The sequence below is a fragment of the Periplaneta americana genome, chromosome 1 (assembly GCF_040183065.1).
Source record: "Periplaneta americana isolate PAMFEO1 chromosome 1, P.americana_PAMFEO1_priV1, whole genome shotgun sequence".
In the NCBI taxonomy this organism is placed as follows: domain Eukaryota; kingdom Metazoa; phylum Arthropoda; class Insecta; order Blattodea; family Blattidae; genus Periplaneta; species Periplaneta americana.
This window is the reverse complement of record NC_091117.1, coordinates 189,451,913-189,470,274: the sequence shown is the minus strand read 5'-3', so window position 1 is coordinate 189,470,274 and position 18,362 is coordinate 189,451,913. Positions and strand designations below refer to the sequence as shown.

The following is an 18,362-nucleotide window of genomic DNA, read 5'->3' as shown; positions in this document are numbered from 1 at the left end:
GCTTGTCTTGGTGATAAAAGATTTTGGGATTCTAAATACCAAGTTAATCTGTTGGAGATCATGGACTCCATGTTTGTATTAACAAAATAATAATTCATATCAACTACAACAGGTTAATTTTAATTGACTCGATTATTCGATTAAATATTTTTGATCAATTAATCTTACAACAGAAATTGATCGATTAATCGATTAAATCACATATTGAGAACATAATGAACTGACAAGTCAATATTAACAAGTAAGTAATTATACAAAGAGCCTTCATTTGACTGTCATTTTGTTGTCAATTACTCAATATGTGAACAACATTGAAAATAAGTAGACTACGAGTACTTTAGCCTTTTGCTCAGTTCTGTAATTAAGGGGTGCTCTGCAATAACAAGGTATGTACACAAACCTTGGTATAGTCGCCACCATTAATATATCAAACTAACAAATTCAGTAACGAGATTTTGACGAATAATACATGAAACTTATACAAATAAACTCGTAAAAGATTCTCCCTCCTAAAAAGACTAGCAGGAAAGAAATGGGGATGCTCTAGGAATACTTTGAACACTACATACAAAATGTTTATACAGCCAGTGCTGACATACTGCGGAGAAATTTTAATTACTTCATAAACGAAATAGAATATGTTCAAAACCAAGCTCTCAGACTCATTACTGGTGGAATCAAAACAACGCTAATAGATTCTATGAGATTCCTCACTAATATTAACAGCATCAAAATGACAATAGAAGAAAAAGCACTGATTCAATATGAAAAACTTATTAGATTACCAGGAAACAATTGGCATTCATACAGTCCTCTCTGTAGATTGAAAACTCAAAAAAGTTTCATATCCATTGTTCAAGAATTAAAACAGAAAATCAATATCCCGAATTTAAAAGAAAACCTACAAATTAAACCAAACCCTTTAACTCTATTAAATATAGAATATAATCTAAATTTAACAGAAGAAATACTAAAATCAGAAGTAAACACTGAAATACTAAAACAATTGTCTTTAGAGACAATTAATATTAGATACCCTCCACAAAACTGGCTTCATTTATACACTGACGGATCCTTGATCTCCAGAGAACAAGGTGCCGGTGCAGGTGTTACATGCTGTCTCTTCTCACTTTATAGATCTCTTGGGTATGGAACAACAAGTTTTGATGGAGAAATCATTGCAATAAGTGAAAGTCTCAGGAATCTTCTATGCCACATCAGTAAATTTAAAAATGCAGTTATATTGTCAGACTCCAAAGTAGCTATTTTATCAATAGTCTCTAAACACACACCTTCATCTCAAACAGCAGAAATAACTAAAATGCTCTCTCAATTAATATCACTCAATAAAAGAATTGTATTCCAATGGATACCATCCCATTGTGGAATCCTGGGAAACGAGAATGCGGATGCTTTAGCAAAGAAGGGCATCACTGCTACTTACAGACCTGTTACTAAATCTACGTATTACTCTGTGAAAAGATTTATTAAATCTACATACTTAAACTTCAACAAACAAAATTTGATAACACAATCCCAAGGGAAAAAATGGAACTCTCTGCATCAAAATCCACAGTTAATTCCCGATTTACCACGAAAATCGTCTGTAGCTGCATTTAGATTGGCAACAGGCCATGATTGTTTGGCCAAACACCTGCATAGAATTGGAATATATCAGTCCCGTAACTGTCCATTGTGCAACTCAAACCAAGAAATGGATTCGGAACACCTCAAAATCTGTGCTTCATTGGCTGGTCATGATAATATCTTTGAAAAATATTGGAGTGCAAGAGGTCAAATGACTTTATTGACAAACGCCTGGCATTAGAAAACAACAACAACAAATATACTATCAATAATACTAATTCAAAAACGCAGATTTGCAAAGACCTTTCCTTTCTTTGTTAATGAAAATAATGTTACTTTTACTTACTGCCAAACACCCATTTGTTGTTATTACAGAGCACCCCTCAATTGAGGTGAGAAGTCTCTTTGTATTGCTGTTTGTCGTTCTTTGGATATCTTGTTTCATAGAATAATATTATGTCTACTTTAACTTCTTCTTGTATTGTTATTGAGCTTGAGTAAATTAATTGCTTTAACATTATTTATGTTTAGGTGAAGACTGTAGCCAGTTGGCTACTCTTGGCTATTGGGAAGTTGTGCAATCTAAAGACTTCGTCCCAGAGGGCTCTGCATCCCATGGGGCAGTTGTCTGGCGGGATTCTCTGTATATTGTTGGTGGAGAATCATATCGAAGAGCAAAGATGATCTACGTTTATGATTTTAATGGTAAGAGCAATAAACATATTTAATGTTGGTGATTTATGATATTGCAAAATTTTTCTTTTGTTTATTTGTTTCATTGACACTATGTTGGTTATGGTTATACCATTCCCCTTCTAGCATATCATTATGAGGATGTATTGTTCTTCCAATTCTGACGTAACGCATCACATTGAGTATTCACAAAATCATAATCAACAGTTTACTTGTAGGCATGAAAAATATCCTTTCTTTAGTATTTGAATGTGTAATCAAGTCACTGTTTCAACTCTTGGTTACATTCATTCAGTGGTCAAATGATTACCGTGTTCATCATATTTGAGGTTCACAGGTTCAAACCAGGCAAGAATTATGGATTTTTACTATTATGTGTGTTTCTTAAGTTTGCTAGTGCTGACATTCCATGAACAACATAGAAAATCCGTCATTGAAAACTTTCTATAAAGAAAACAAACCATCTTAACTTTGCACAAATACTATCTAGATCTAGTTTATCAGGTAATGCTGACAGAAATTTGAAACAACATAGGATATTCTTGTATTTGTATTATAGTTGATGGATTAACAGATACATTAAGACAGTACATAGCTCATTTAGTAGTTATACAAAATGAATTGAAATGAATAAGGGCACCCATATCTATTGTGTTCGAAATATCTTGAGAAACCAAATTCTGAATTTAATCAATGTTTTGACGAGAAATCTAGGTTATGACACTTTAAACTCAGTGTACAGTCTTTTGAATTGGGAAAATGACAAAAGTTTGTTTAAAAATATGTCATTTACCTTACTAGATGGTACAATAAAATGCTTTTCTCCTTTGACAAATTAAACGTCACAAATGTGGGAGTATAAATTCTGAGGCAATATAAATACATAGCAATTCAAACAATAGAAATGAGAGTAATAAAATCATTATTAAGTAAACAAACTAATAACTTAATAAGGTAATAAGTACTTCAAAAGTCTCTTGCAATGGTAATGTATTTAGTATAAAATATAAAATTTGACTCTTGTTTCCTCCTAATGTTCAAACTTTCTGAGTGCTTTTTAGGCAATGGAAACTTTTTTTTTTTAGTGCCTCAGGATGCATTATGTAGCAACTACAGTATACGAAGAAGTACGTGTAATATTATTTTTTTGGATTTATAAAAATGTCTTATTTGCAATACAGAAAATAAGAGTTTTCTTAATTGGATCACAATAAACAATTTCAGTTCCATATCTTTTGTAAATGATTATTGGAAGAAAATCTACAAACAGGAATATCACTGGTAACATGTTACAGAATCCATTTGTTTCAGAAACATAAAACCTGTAATAAGAAAGTGTAGATCGTCATTATGACCCTGATATTTTATTGTTATGTAGTAAAATATTTTTATTATGGTTGTTTATTAACTGCAAATACCTTTTTGCTTTTCTAGGCAATGTATGGGAAACTCCACATTTGGATTCCAAAATTGTACCTCGCATGAGGTATGGTCATTCAGCAGTTTTGTTTGGGGTAAGTTTTTACAATACTTCTTATGTAGATGAAGAGGAGGTTTCTCTAAAAAAAATTAATGTTTTTAAATTGAACTTTTTATACAATACTGTGTAGTCTAATTTAACTGTTCATGTTCAAGCTATTGAACTGCTTGTAACAATAGTTTTCTCGCACCTTTTAATTACAGTAAATGTTCACAAACGTTCTCAAGCTAATCTTTGTCTCTAACCTGCTTAAATTTAATTAAAATCATTTTCTCACGTAAAAATTGTCCAAGATTAGGATGTCTTATTATATGTAACCTAGGGTTATTGAGCTTAGAATTTATTGTTTTAGTATTGTTTTTAATTTATAAATATATTATTTTGTATTATTTTTTGGGTGGTGGTATATTTTTGTTGAAATTTTAAAAGGAACTAGACAAAATTAATATTCTCGCGAGATTAATTTATTAATAGTACCGGTATTGATTTAATGTACCAGTTCAACTGAAAAATAATGTGAAACAATTTCTGTGAAGATTATAGCAAAATACGAGTGCCTGTAGAGTGTTCAACCACATTTTTGCGAATCAAGTAGACCTAAGTATTGGATTGATATTTAATATTTATTAATTAATATATATATGTAGTGAAGATTACTTTCAACATGGCACACCATGTAGACACAAAATCTGCATGCATCTTAATTGAACATTCGTTTTCAACTTGGTTCTTTTAATGTTCTTTCCAGATTGCATGCATAAACACATGGAAAATTGAACTGTGTAGATGCACCTTTAGTTGATTATTATGATAGGTTGACACTGCAAATCTTCGAACCATATTGCAGGAAGAACAAAATGTTTATTTAAACAGTTTCATTATAACAATTCCATTACCCAGCATAATTTCATTTTACTGGCATCTCTTACCTTTCTGGGGAGAAATTATTATGAGGAAGTCACATTTTTCAGCAGATGAACATAATTATGCTAGAATGGGATGAAGTCTTAGTAAACATGTATGAACTCAGAGTAGGAAGATTGTGAATTTACTGTTGAAAGTTAATAAAATTATGACCATCACAGTGCGAAAATACTTACACGTCTGAGAGTCAGTGGACTGGTGGAACTTGCAATTCTATTATCTGTACATGAGTGTGCATATTGGAGAGGCAATTTGTGATAATAGATAACGTGGTTATCTCAGAGTTAGAAGTAATCTAATCTCTACATAATGTAGGCCTATACAATGTCACCAGCTAAATTATTGACAGAATAATCCTGTATTTGTCCCTGAGTGATTTGATATGTGTATTAATATTATTTTCAATCAAACTTTCCAACTTTTGAGATTGATTCCCAAAAGAAATAAATTCTCATGAGATGGTTTACCATTGTTGTGTACCTCACAATGTGCTTCCTAATTTTTTGTAGTCTCCTCCTATTCTTCGTCATTGTCGTCCTCATCATCATAATCATCACCACAAATGTCATCACCAACATCTCCATTTCCACATTTTCGCTACTCTCTTTCTCCATCTCCTTCTGCTCCACCTCCTCATAAATTAACCTGTAAGACATGGTCATGGGGTAATGATTTTCGTTATCAGATAATATTGAAGAATGGTAGAGACATAGTAAAATAGTTGTTTCAAGGCAGGATTACTTTTCTTTGAGTGAATTACCATGCTCGTTATTAAAGTCCCTGTTAGTGAGTTAAGATCTGGATTGAGGGACTATTTTACCTCCAGAGAATTTTTCACTGAGGGACTTCATGAATCATAAGCAGTGAAAAATATAATGGGACTGCGTTGGTGTTAATGCAGCTTATGTGGGTACCTCTTTGTTACTTGTTAGTTTAAACAACAAGTTTAAGCCCCTTCATCACGAGAAGGAGAGTACCCATGAGAGGGTCAGATCTGGATAAGAGCAACAGATTTTCATAGCACAAATAATTCTCATTAGTCTGTTGTTTATTCTTCAGACATTTTCAAATTACACCCATTTTCGATTTTAACCTACCTTTTATTTATTTTATTTTATTTATTTATTTATTTAAATTTAAATATACAGAATACAGAATATAATTACTACAACAATAGAAATAGAAATAAAATAATACAATCAATATAAAAAGAAGATACAGTAATATTAACAAAATTTGAGGACTGAATGAGCAGCGCTTGTCTTCGATTGCAGTTCAGATATTTATGAGTCTTTGTTATATCATTGCTCATTTTGTATCTTGTATTTTTTGTTGTTTTTTGTAAAGTATACTTTTAAATGTATATGTTTCTGTAATTGAGTTTTTATGATTCATTCATTCATTCATTCATTCATTCATTCATTCATTCATAATTTTCTGCCCAAGGGCAGATTTTTCATTGCAAACCCAGCATTCTCCAGTCTTTCCTATTTTCTGCCCTCCTCTTTGTCTCCGCATATGATCCATATATCTTAATGTCGTCTATCATCTGGTATCTTCTTCTGTCCCAAACTCGTCTCCCATTTACCATTCCTTTTAGTGCATCCTTCAGTAGGAAGTTTCTTCTCAGTCAGTGAACCCAGCTAATTCCTTTTTCTCTTCCTGATCAATTTCAGCATTTTTTTTTTATAATATTGTTTTTATTTTCAGGATAAAATTTATATGTATGGAGGTGTGGAGGAGAATGGCGTTGTGTCAAATGAGCTTTGGGCATTTGATGTGAGTGCAAAGACTTGGGAAAACATCACCGTGCGCACTGAGCAGTGCAATACCACAGTGTCTAATGCGACCGTTCTTTGTGGTGAGTGTAATAGCATGCTCTTTAGTTATGTTGATTGTTTTGCAGGACTAGTGAGAATTTATAGAATGTTGATTGGTTGGTTGCTAATGATCTGCTTGAGTTCTGTTTGCCATCTTGGTTTCCAGTTCTATGTAATCATGTCTTTTATTTCTTAACACTCAGCACTGGAATCATTTTTTGTACATAATGGAGAGCAGTTTATTGAATTTCATTGACACATTGCTTGTAGCCGATGCTGAATTCGTACTCTCGCTATTGGGTGGGAGGAAGGAAGGACAGGCATTTGGCTGACAGATGGTCGGTTACACGAGCTGTATTCAGTCACATTTGTACTGTCATACTGTGAATGTGTGAATATATACAGTTTGCAGCAAACAGTGTGAAGAAATATTACAGATATGAAAGCGTCGTCTTTTGTTTCAGTGTGAGTTACCAGGTGAAAATGTTCCTAACAGGATCACAAACCATAATACATTAGTGAAAAAGTTTGAAGAAACAGACTCCATTCTGAAAAAAAAAGTCTGATAGGCCTCGTATTCCCATTGAAGAGAAATTAGACGAAATTGGTGCCAGACTTGAACAATCTCCGCGAAAATCTTTAAAATACCTAGCTCAGGATATGCATGATGTGTATCTGTGAAGAATTATGTCAGGAATACTAACTTTGCAGGCATAATATGTTTCTACAGGCCAATATCTTGTGAAATTGTAGAAGTCTCCGATATATTCTAAAATATCAAGAAAGTTATTTCATATCATGTTCATCCTCCTCCAGTCTTGACACTGAATTGCTAGCTATTGATGCTGCTCTTCAGTGTGTTACTCAAATTTCTGAAAAATCTATTTGCATACTTACCGACTCCAAGGGGGCTATATTTAATATAATTAAATATGTACCAAACCTATATGCACATAGAATTATTCCAATTCAGTAACAACTAAGTAAACTAAAAGAACTCCAAAAGGAAATAACATTTCAATGAATACCTAGTCATTGTGGTATACCTGGAAACGAGAAAGTCGATAATATTGCAAAACAGGCAACATATTTGCAACCAAGACCTCTTCAAGTCATATCTCTATCCAATGCTTTTGCTTCAGTAAAGTCTCATTTTACAAACCTATGGATCAACAATTGGCTCTCTTCTGATAAAGGAAAAATTTTACAGTCTGTACAAAAGAAACCAAATGACCTGGAAATGTACAAAAACTTGCCCAGACATGTTCAAACATTTTTAACAAGAGCCAGAACAGGTCACATTGTCACTCAATTGTACCTACACCGATTTCACATTTCTGATAATCCTACTTGTCTGTGGTGTAATAATCATGATGAATATCTGGAACACATTCTTCTATACTGTCCACCCATAAACCACAAAAGAAGTAAATTAAAATCATCAGTACCAGTTGCAGAAGACACAGCCCTGCAGTATATATTGACTACACCCCACCTCTGGCTACTAGCAACAGGCATCTATAATGAACACCGATCAAAATACCCCTCATTTCTCGTGAAAAACAACAACTGAATAGACTACAGTGGACTATAGTGGACATTATATTGTCAGCAAACGGCTGGATACATTAAGAAGATTGATTGTAGAAGTCTCCAATGATGAGATTAGGAAACAATGTAGGAAATACGAGTGTGAACAAAGTAGATAGGAGTTCATCTGAAGCTAAATGCAGACTAATTCTAAGAAATATACAGTAGAACCCCGATTTTAGGTGACCTCCATTTCGCATTTAACATTGAAATTTCATGATCCCAATAATTATTACATATGATTAATGTATTTTTATATTCCATTTAACTTTTATTCTCTTTGCTGTGAAACCCGCATTTTATGTTAAAAATTGTTTTTAAATTATTTTTTTAAACCTCAACTAGTCCAAAAATAAATGCATTTCAATTCAACACGTAAAATATTTTTTTTTTTTTTTTTTTTAAGAATTAATGACTTGGCAATGCTGTTGCCTCGCCACCACATGATTCCCCCTCCTTCACCACGTCTATATGAAGCTTGTTCCTATTCGTCTGCTAATTCCTGCCCTTTGTGAGAACTAATCACATTCATTGATGGCTGTAGCAGCCATCCATGACAATTGCTTCTTGTCTTTGTTGTGCTTGCTGAGGTGTGTGGTGTCAGTGCTATTACAATGAAGAGATTGAATTTTTCACCGTTACTGTACATTTCACTAGAAAACAATGGCTGTGAAAAGGAAAAAGCTATCTCTTGTGGAAAAAGTTAATTTAATTCACAAAATGGAGGGGGGGAAATATCCATAAATAAATAAATAAATAAATAAATACCATCCCATTGTGGAATCCTGGGAAACGAGAATGCGGATGCTTTAGCAAAGAAGAGCAGCACTGCTACTTACAGACCTGTTACTAAATCTACGTATTACTCTGTGAAAAGATTTATTAAATCTACATACTTAGACTTCAACAAACAAAATTTGATAATACAATCTCAAGGGATAAAAATGGAACTCTCTGTATCATAATCCACAGTTAATCCCCGATTTACCACGAAAATCGTCTGTAGCTGCATTTAGATTGGCAACAGACCATGACTGTTTGGCCAAGCACCTGCATGGAATTGGAATATATCAGTCCCCTAACTGCCCATTGTGCAACTGAAACCAAGAAATGGAATCGGAACACCTAAAAATCTATGCTTCAGTGGCTGACCATGATAATATCTTTGAAAAATATTGGAGTGCGAGAGGTCAGATGACTTTGTTGTCAAACATCTAGCATTAGAAAACAACAACATAAATATCCAGATGCTAAGATATCTGAGATGGCGAGAAGACTTGATTGGCATTTGGCTTTCCCTTATGTTTTCCATTTTTTCTACAGGATTGTCCATAGTTTACTTATTGTAGCTTTTTTGCAAATAAATTACATTTTGCAGAAGTATTGAAACATTTTAAAACTAATGTAGCAAACTCCTGTTTAGTGTCAACCCCCATTTAAGGTTAATTATTCCGTGTGCCCAGGAAAACGTTAATTAGAGGTTTTACTGTATGTGTGTTTCATTTATGATGAATTTTACAACCTAAAGAAATAGATATTTACGATAGTAAAGAATGAAATAAATCACTTATCTTAATAGGCAAAGAAGGACTCAAAGACTTGTCTTTTATTCCAGGTCCACTAAGGTCGGCAGGTCACACTGCGACTGTGGTGACCAGCAGAACAAACAAGAAGTCAGAGCGGATGATTGTCATCTTTGGTCATTCCCCTACATATGGCTACTTGAACACAGTCCAGGAGTACCACTTTGGTACACGGGATTGGAAAGTGGTCACGACGCAAGGGTTCCCAGTAAAGGGTGGTTATGGTCATAGTGCAGCTTGGGACCCCCTCAGCCAAAGAATATACGTGTATGGAGGTTTTGTGTCGGAGAGCACCTCCACACCCATACTCAGCAACAAGTTGTATTCCTTCGAGCCCAACACTCACAAGTGGTAAGTTATGAAAGCCTCTAGAAAGAGAAGTTGCACACTTTTGAATGCTAAGATAACATTGAAGAATTGTCAAACCTCTGACACAATTATAATGCAGGGGTTTTCAGACTTGTACTTTGCTCCCTTCTTAGAGCATTTCATTAATTCTGGCCTCCCATATAAACAAAAGAGTTTCGACATAATACTTCACCTATGATGCGTGTACATGAATTCATTTAATTGAAAAGATTGAAGTAAAATATACTTCATGTCTGGTTTAGTGAGATGGATGGAACTGCTCCTTTGAACATAACAGAGCTATTACCAAGGCCAGTATTTTGAAATGGCCGGTTTGAGTGCATGTTCCAGGATCATCACAGAACAATTCTTTGTTTTGGTGGCACCACTGCTGAAAGTCCAGTCTCACAAAGGTACGATGTTCTGAAAGGAAGGAAGACATTCATAGTTTTCCTGCAAATATGTGGGGATTCCTTTTTAACGTCAGCCAAAAATTCTATATAGGTCTACGACTTAGCATAGTTATCTTCTTAAAGAAAGAAGTTACAGTTTTGAGACGAATTAGCTGGAATAGATCTATAATCCACTTGTATGTATTGTTCAGTACTTGTGGAGTGTAGGTTAATGATCTTTGATTTACTGTTCAATTTCAGTGTCACATATTCCCCACTGCTAAATCTTAAGTGAGTAGACTTGTTAAAACATTTCTCCTCTAGTTTTCTAACGCAATATCGTCTTCCCATTAAATACCTTCACTGTAACAGTTACAACAAGTATGCTTGTATAATTTCCTTTCCTAGTGTTTAGTTTGTTCACTCTAGAATATGCCATTAGGAAAGTTCAGGATAACAGGCAGGGTTTGGAATTGAACGGGTTACATCAGCTTCTTGTCTATGCGGATGACGTGAATATGTTAGGAGAAAATCCACAAACGATTAGGGAAAACGCGGAAATTCTAGTTGAAGCAAGTAAAGCGATAGGGTTGGAAGTAAATCCCGAAAAGACTAAGTATATGATTATATCTTGTGACCAGAATATTGTACGAAATGGAACTATAAAAATTGGAGATTTATCCTTCGAAGAGGTGGAAAAATTCAAATATCTTGGAGCAACAGTAACAAATATAAATGACACTCGGGAGGAAATTAAACGCAGAATAAATATGGGAAATGCCTGTTATTATTCGGTTGAGAAGCTTTTGTCATCTAGTCTTCTGTCAAAAAATCTGAAAGTTAGAATTTATAAAACAGTTATCTTACCGGTTGTTCTGTATGGTTGTGAAACTTGGACTCTCACTTTGAGAGAGGAACAGAGATTAAGGGTGTTTGAGAATAAGGTTCTTAGGAAAATATTTGGGGCTAAGAGGGATGAAGTTACAGGAGAATGGAGAAAGTTACACAACACAGAGCTGCACTCATTGTATACTTCACCTGACATAATTAGGAACATAAAATCCAGACGTTTGAGATGGGCAGGACATGTAGCACGTATGGGCGAATCCAGAAATGCATATAGAGTGTTAGTTGGGGGGCCGGAGGGAAAAAGACCTTTAGGGAGGCCGAGACGTAGATGGGAGGATAATATTAAAATGGATTTGAGGGAGGTAGGATATGATGGTAGAGACTGGATTAATCTTGCTCAAGATAGGGACCAATGGCGGGCTTATGTGAGGGTGGCAATGAACCTACGGGTTCCTTAAAAGCCAGTAAGTAAGTAAGTGTTTAGTTTGTTGAACTTATAAAAATATCACTCAAGTATATGCCAACTTAGAAATAAATTTTTCATTGCTAAAATATTTAATGAGTGTTAAATTATCCTGTCCTAAAAATAGTGTTTCTTTTAAGTAATTGTAAACACGAACCACATTTCCTTTTGACAACCAATGGAAATTGCAGTAAATCAGTAATGCTCAATAGTGAGACTTATTTCCTCACACAACTGCAAAAAGCCTGCTTTCAATAGTCAGGTATTTACAGTTTACAGTTTTAGTCACTACATTCATCACTTCACTAACAAGCAAACATTTTCATGGGGGCAGGTAAAAAAGTTAATGTTCTTCTTCTATCATGTTAATAATGTTAAAACAAGTGCTTACACAAATTTTGGCCACACGAGCGCAATTACGAGACCCCCCCCCCCCCCGGAAAGTAAGTTTCCCTGGGGTCATTTACAGAAAGGAAACACAATTTCATGGAAAGATTTATTGGATAGGTACAGCAAATGTTGAGCTATTTTTCAACATATTCCCTACCGAATTGAAACGTTTGTCATACCATTGGATCAACAGAGACGTGCTGACATCTGTCATACACTGGTTACGATCCCAGACGGCAGACTTCTATGACACAGGGATACAAAAGTTGATCATGGCTTATAGATATACAGTTACAGATTGACTGCTGTTTTGTCACTACAATATAAACATTGAGGAAATAAAAGTGTACAGTGTACACACACTAACACTTCTTGTTTTTCTCCTCATTCTTGTATTAATCTGTTACATTCTCACTTCACCTTCTGTTTGATTTGTCTGAAAAGCAATCACTTTCCTTTAGGCTTATAATATAAACTTCTGTGTGGAATTGGAGAATAATATGAAGCTTATGATTTTTCATTTTATTCTATATTTTTTATATGCTCAAAAAGTGATGCAATTTTTAATTCTTCATTAAATTACTTTGTATGTCTGTAGTATATAGGCTAATTCTATTGAAACTCGTATATCATATTGTTTTCCTGGAAGAATTTTATCTCATTTTTTTACAGGCTTTTCCCCACATTGACATGAATGGCTAATAGATAAAGCTTCATAACTGTATATCAACATAGATTGAATCAGAATTTTATAAGGTGTTATTTTTAAACTAAATTCGATTTGAAGATGTACCCATGGTGGCATTACACTTTGTGATTTAAACTGTAATATCTTTTTTAATTTATAGATGTTAAATACAGCTTAAACAATCTTTAATCTACTAATATGTTAATCTGGTTTACTATACGTATGTGCACATTTGACTACAAATTTGTGATTTTTCTTTAAAAGTTATTATTTCTCTTTTCTAGAGATATCTTTAGTTGATGTACCTATTAATCTTCGTAATCTGTCTTATGAATTTGTAAGCTGTATCATATCATCTATACTCTTAAGATATCTAGTGTTGTATTTCGCTTGTTAGTGTTTGCTCTGTAAATGCAATATACAATAGAACCCCTTTTTAATGAATCTCTGAGAAATTACTTTTTTTTTATCCTTACTTTTTTTTAACCTTAAATAGGGGCGTTCCTTAAAAGGAGATTTACATAAAATGGAAAGGAAAGACTAAAATAACTTGTAGTAACGTGTGTTATATACCAAACATTATAATTACTTAATTAAGCCTATTTATTATTATTTACTGTACATTTCATTATAATATTTTCCAACTCAGCGCTGCATTATTATAAATTGAGATGCACTATTGAATATGCTGGTACTATAGATTGTTGAAAGTCGAGTCGATATTTCGGGCTTCAGTATCACAAAATCCACTTGAAAAGTATTCCTTAAAAGCAGGATTTTTCTTAAACCAGTTTCCTTAAAAGTGGGAATTAATTACATTATTCTTATAGTAATTTGTATAGGAGTTAACAGATTATTCCTTAAAAATGGGAATGTTAAAACGGAGATTTACTGTAATTATATGTTAAATTCATAAAAAATGTCTTTAATTGATTAAAGAAGGGACCTGTAATACAAAATATATCAGCTCAACTGAGATGTACTGCAGTGTAAATATTACCGGATTTTTTTTTTTTTTTTTTTTTTTTAATATAGGCTAAGACAGACATTCTTCTTCCCTTTGTATCTTAAACTATCACTATTAACTTGCAATTACGAATTTGTACTTAATGTTATCTCCAACATTGTCTCTCTTCAGAGCCATTTCATGTTCTTGCAAGCATGTATCTTCTTTCAGAAAACATTGAAAACAATTTGCGTACAAGAGATTTTTTACTTATATAGAATTTGAATCACATTTACATAGATTTGTGTTTCAGCATGTGTTGATTTTGTGCAGGATGATGTTGATGCCAGCACCATCAGCCCGTTTCCTTCACACAGCTACATTTTTATATGGAGGACTGATGATTGTGTTTGGCGGTAACACCCATAATGACACAGCACACAGTTTTGGTGCCAAGTGCTATTCGTCAGACATGCTGGCATATGACGTGACTTGCGACAGTTGGAGTACACTCTCAGTACCTCAGGGTCTGAGATCAGATCTGGCCCGCTTTGGTCACTCCGCCAACATCTTCGAGAACTCACTCTACATCTATGGAGGTTTCGATGGACAGATGTTGTCCGATATGCTGAGGTGAGTGCAACTCAAGTTAAGTAGTGTTCACAATTTACAAACTGGCTCTGGAAATAGAATTAAATAAACAGAAAACAGTTGGATCATCAGCACTTTGCTTACATTCGTGGTGGGAATATAATGGTGTAGCAGATGGTTGACTCAAACTAGTTTTCTACTGCGCATGTCGTCACTTGGGAAGCAGCAGCGGCGCGCTAATTCGCTCTGCAGTGCTCGAGGAACAAAACAAACAGCTGTTGTGTGTACATGCACGGTGTTAATTCTTTGTTTATATATATATATATATATATATATATATATATATATATATATATATATATAATATTGAATGGTATTCTTGTATCAGTAATGCTATTATCGAAAAAAAATCGAAAAATCGAAAGAGAATTGGGAGGACAAATTTAAAAGGTACGCAAAACGCGTCCTTGCAAGGGGTTGGGGGCTGTACAAAACTAAATATGTGAGCTCCAAGCCTGTTGGCCACTAGTCTCACTCGCTATTAATGTGACACATGCTATTAGTATGCCTGGATGTGCAGTATCTGGTTGTTTGAGTTACAATCGAAAAACAAAAGGAACTGACGTAAAATATTATAGGTTTCCGAAGAATTAAGACTTGGCAAGGCAATGGTTGCATGCTTGTAGAAGGGAGGATGAAGTCAATTTACAGCACGATGAGTTTTCTCGCATGTTACTAAATTTTATTTGCTTCGCAGCTCATTTGCAAAATATATTTTCATGTTAAACTTATTGTTTGACTTATTCCATAGATTGCTTTGAGAGAAAAGAAAGGGGGTAAAAATCTTAAGACTTAATATATTCACTTCATTTTGAGGAGTCAAGTTACGAAGTACCTTTAAAGCAGAAACTCCTAAATTATGAACCAAAAAGCAGTCGTAATCTGAAAGTAGACGCTGTACCCACAAAAGCTCTGGCGCAGTCTTGCTTGAAACGAAAATCAACAGATAATCTGAGATTGGACAGATGTGAAAAACGAGAAGGAGAAAATAAATTCATGACATCATTGCCAATAGTTCATGTACTCTTCAGGCCACTTTCGAAACCAATTCAGACGAACATGTATCAGAGGATAGTGCATTAGACCTAAATAACGAAACGTGTGTAATTACAGCATTATAATAACTATTAACTAGTATGTTCCTGTGTATCATGTTGTTAAAATTTTTCACATATGAGTCGCTCCGCAGAAGGGAATAATTTTCTCATAGTTCTTCAAAACTTTCTAAGCTAAAAGGACTTAATTACATGTCTCATAAAATGTTAAAGCTGTGGTATCTTTTAACAACTTCCAGACAGAAAAGGCTTCAGTAAATGGAAGGATTCAATTGTCTCGAATGTCAATAGAGCAGCAAAAAAGGCGTCAATCAATGGGCATAAAATAATTATTTTCTCGCTTAACTCTAGCATTATCACGGTTGGGAAAAAATTGCCCACCCTTTTATTTTCTAAATTTTTTTGAATTAATGAAATCTGACAGCTTTCACCTTTACTCTATTTGTCTCTAACATGATAAAGTATGCACACATGTGTTCTGTTTTAGATTTCAAATATAGCAGACTAATAATTTGAAGTATTTGTTAGTGGACAGATTTTACCCACCCTTGGTATTTCATATGACCTACACTTTTAAACATTTTCTAGTTTGAATTCTGTGATTTTTGTCCATTGTTGTAACTCTTTGTAATGCCGTTTACTGTTTCAATTCTCCACTTTACCATTTACTTGCAGTGTACAAAATTGAGTTGGTAAATTTGTTCTTTCTTTATTGGTGTTTATTCAAATCTAGTTGTATTCAGGGATACAGAACATAGACATGAGTTGTTTTGTGGATAATAGCAGCCTTAATGTTTTGGGTGAAAGTGATATTATAGTGCTATTGGAAATTGATTTACCGGCGGAGTTGAAGAAAGAAAGTGGTAGTGAGGAAGATAATACAGAAGTGGTTGGTAAGGGTGAATCAAGGTCTATTTCAAGTACTAGCTGCTAACAAGAAAGCCGTTCACATTACGAAAATTAATGTCAGATGTGGAAATTGTGGACTTAATTTGTGTAAAAAATATTCAGATATTAAAATTGTGTGCAGGAGCATTTTACTAAAAGAAATATGCAGAATCACTGGAATGAAAAACTGATGTGTGTTTTTTTAAGTAATGTAAAAATGTTGACGATGAAACTTTATTGAATGTATTTGAGGAGCTCGGAATCAAAACGCGTTAAGTCCACATTTTATCGAAAATGCGTTTTTTTTTCGAATTTGCCTTCTTTTAGGGACACTTCATCATGCTACACTTGACATTTCTTGCAATTCACATTTTCAGCCTCTTTAAAGCCAGCCTGAAATCGAAGGTCTGATTCAGAACGTATTCTGTCCATCACCCTGAATGGATCAAACCGAGTTGAGTCCATGAACTTAAGATATCTTCTAACGAAAGCAGTACACCAGAATGAACGTAATTAATTCGACATCTGCCTTTAACAAATGTTCATTATTGACTCTTTTCTAAAGTTTGCTTGTTGCTACCTTTAAGTTCATGCAGTAACATTTAAAAGGACGGGTTTATTGCCTGGAATCTCTATTTAAATCTCCACGCGCAGACAGTGAATTTTTGATGTGCGGTAAGTGGCATTTATGGCAGGTGGAGGTCGTTTGCAATAAACATGGGTCTTTTACTACAAATTGTGATATTATACTCATAATTTGGCAACAGTTTGAACAGTATGTTAAGTTTCGAAAGACTCCAGTACAAAACATTAGTCCACACCTGTGGAGTAACGGTCAGCGCGTCTGGCCGCGAAACCAGGTGGCCCGGGTTCGAATCCCGGTCGGGGCAAGTTACCTGGTTGAGGTTTTTTCCGGGGTTTTTCCTCAACCCAATACGAGCAAATGCTGGGTAACTTTCGGTGCTGGACCCCGGACTCATTTCACCGGCATTATCACCTTCATCTCATTCAGACGCTAAATAACCTAGATGTTGATACAGCGTCGTGAAATAACCCAATAAAATAAAAAAAATTAATACAAAACATTGTTTGCACTCCCACGTTGTTTCGCTTCTTTCTTGTGAGATTTACAAACTTTGCAGGTTCTCGCTGGCTTCTTTTTCTGCGGGTGGTAGGTATATGACGGGAGGGGGGGATAAGCCCAACAGTTTGCTTGTAATATTGTCGTCGTAACTCCAGCATCCCCTCCCCTTTCACTAACACTTCAGTTAGGCAAGGTTAACCCTCTATAAAATGCCTGCTTCCAGGTCAAGTCGAAGATTTATATAGATCCTTTCCTTCCTGGGTTTGCTTCCCTTCAAGGTCTTACATGCAATTACGTAGACATTGAAAAGGTGAAAAGTACCATAAACATTATATGTATTGAAGAAACATTTCTGTAGTTTTTTTTACGTATTTTCCCATAATGGAGAAGGGATATAAGACTTTATTCTGACGCTGACCTGACAGTCAACCCACAACATAACGTTATTGTACTCTATTACGCCCTTCAGTTTCACCACTGTTTATTCCCCTTCATGGTTACCCTTTTTTCCTTTATGTTGACCATGTGAATGTTGTGCTTCGTAGACAGACCTTTTCTGTCATGTCACTTAACTGCCAATAACTCTTACAAGACCTCGATTCTGATTCCCTTTCTTAAACTTTGTTCATTCCACTTGGAATGCAGGACAGAACTTCAATTGCACTTTTATTCAAACAGTTAGAATTCTGGAAAACCTTTCGCGTATATTTAGAGGAAAATAACTCCACTTCTTCACGAAAGATCGTTTTACAACATACAACAACCCTCTAAATAGACAGCTTGAAAAAACTGCATTTGACACTTGAATGAAAACTGTCTATAAAAGTCGCAGGGTCACAAAGACGTCATGTCTAGACGGCTATGTTTTGGGAGCGCAACATGTTCCTGACAAGACGTTAGTAGGGAAGGGATTAGTTAATACAGCTTCTTG

At 34.6% G+C, this 18,362-nt stretch overlaps 1 protein-coding gene and 1 long non-coding RNA gene across 6 annotated transcripts in view; one reads left to right on the top strand and one right to left on the bottom strand.

Moving 5' to 3' along the window:
* The window catches only part of LOC138705595 (uncharacterized), a 35,572-nt gene extending 30,718 nt beyond the window's left edge, over positions 1 to 4,854 (bottom strand). For all 4 annotated transcript variants that reach the window (XR_011333694.1, XR_011333693.1, XR_011333695.1 and 1 more), the window contains exon 1: positions 4,690 to 4,854. This is a non-coding gene — a long non-coding RNA (uncharacterized lncRNA). The remainder of the gene's footprint in view (positions 1 to 4,689) is intronic.
* dsd (attractin-like protein dsd) overlaps positions 1 to 18,362 on the top strand; it is an 80,242-nt gene that overhangs the window by 21,959 nt on the left and 39,921 nt on the right. For both annotated transcript variants that reach the window (XM_069834167.1, XM_069834166.1), the window contains exons 5-9: positions 2,119 to 2,292; positions 3,715 to 3,794; positions 6,395 to 6,545; positions 9,710 to 10,028; positions 14,087 to 14,386. In XM_069834167.1, the coding sequence (XP_069690268.1) occupies positions 2,119 to 2,292; positions 3,715 to 3,794; positions 6,395 to 6,545; positions 9,710 to 10,028; positions 14,087 to 14,386 (1,024 nt within the window). The remainder of the gene's footprint in view (positions 1 to 2,118; positions 2,293 to 3,714; positions 3,795 to 6,394; positions 6,546 to 9,709; positions 10,029 to 14,086; positions 14,387 to 18,362) is intronic.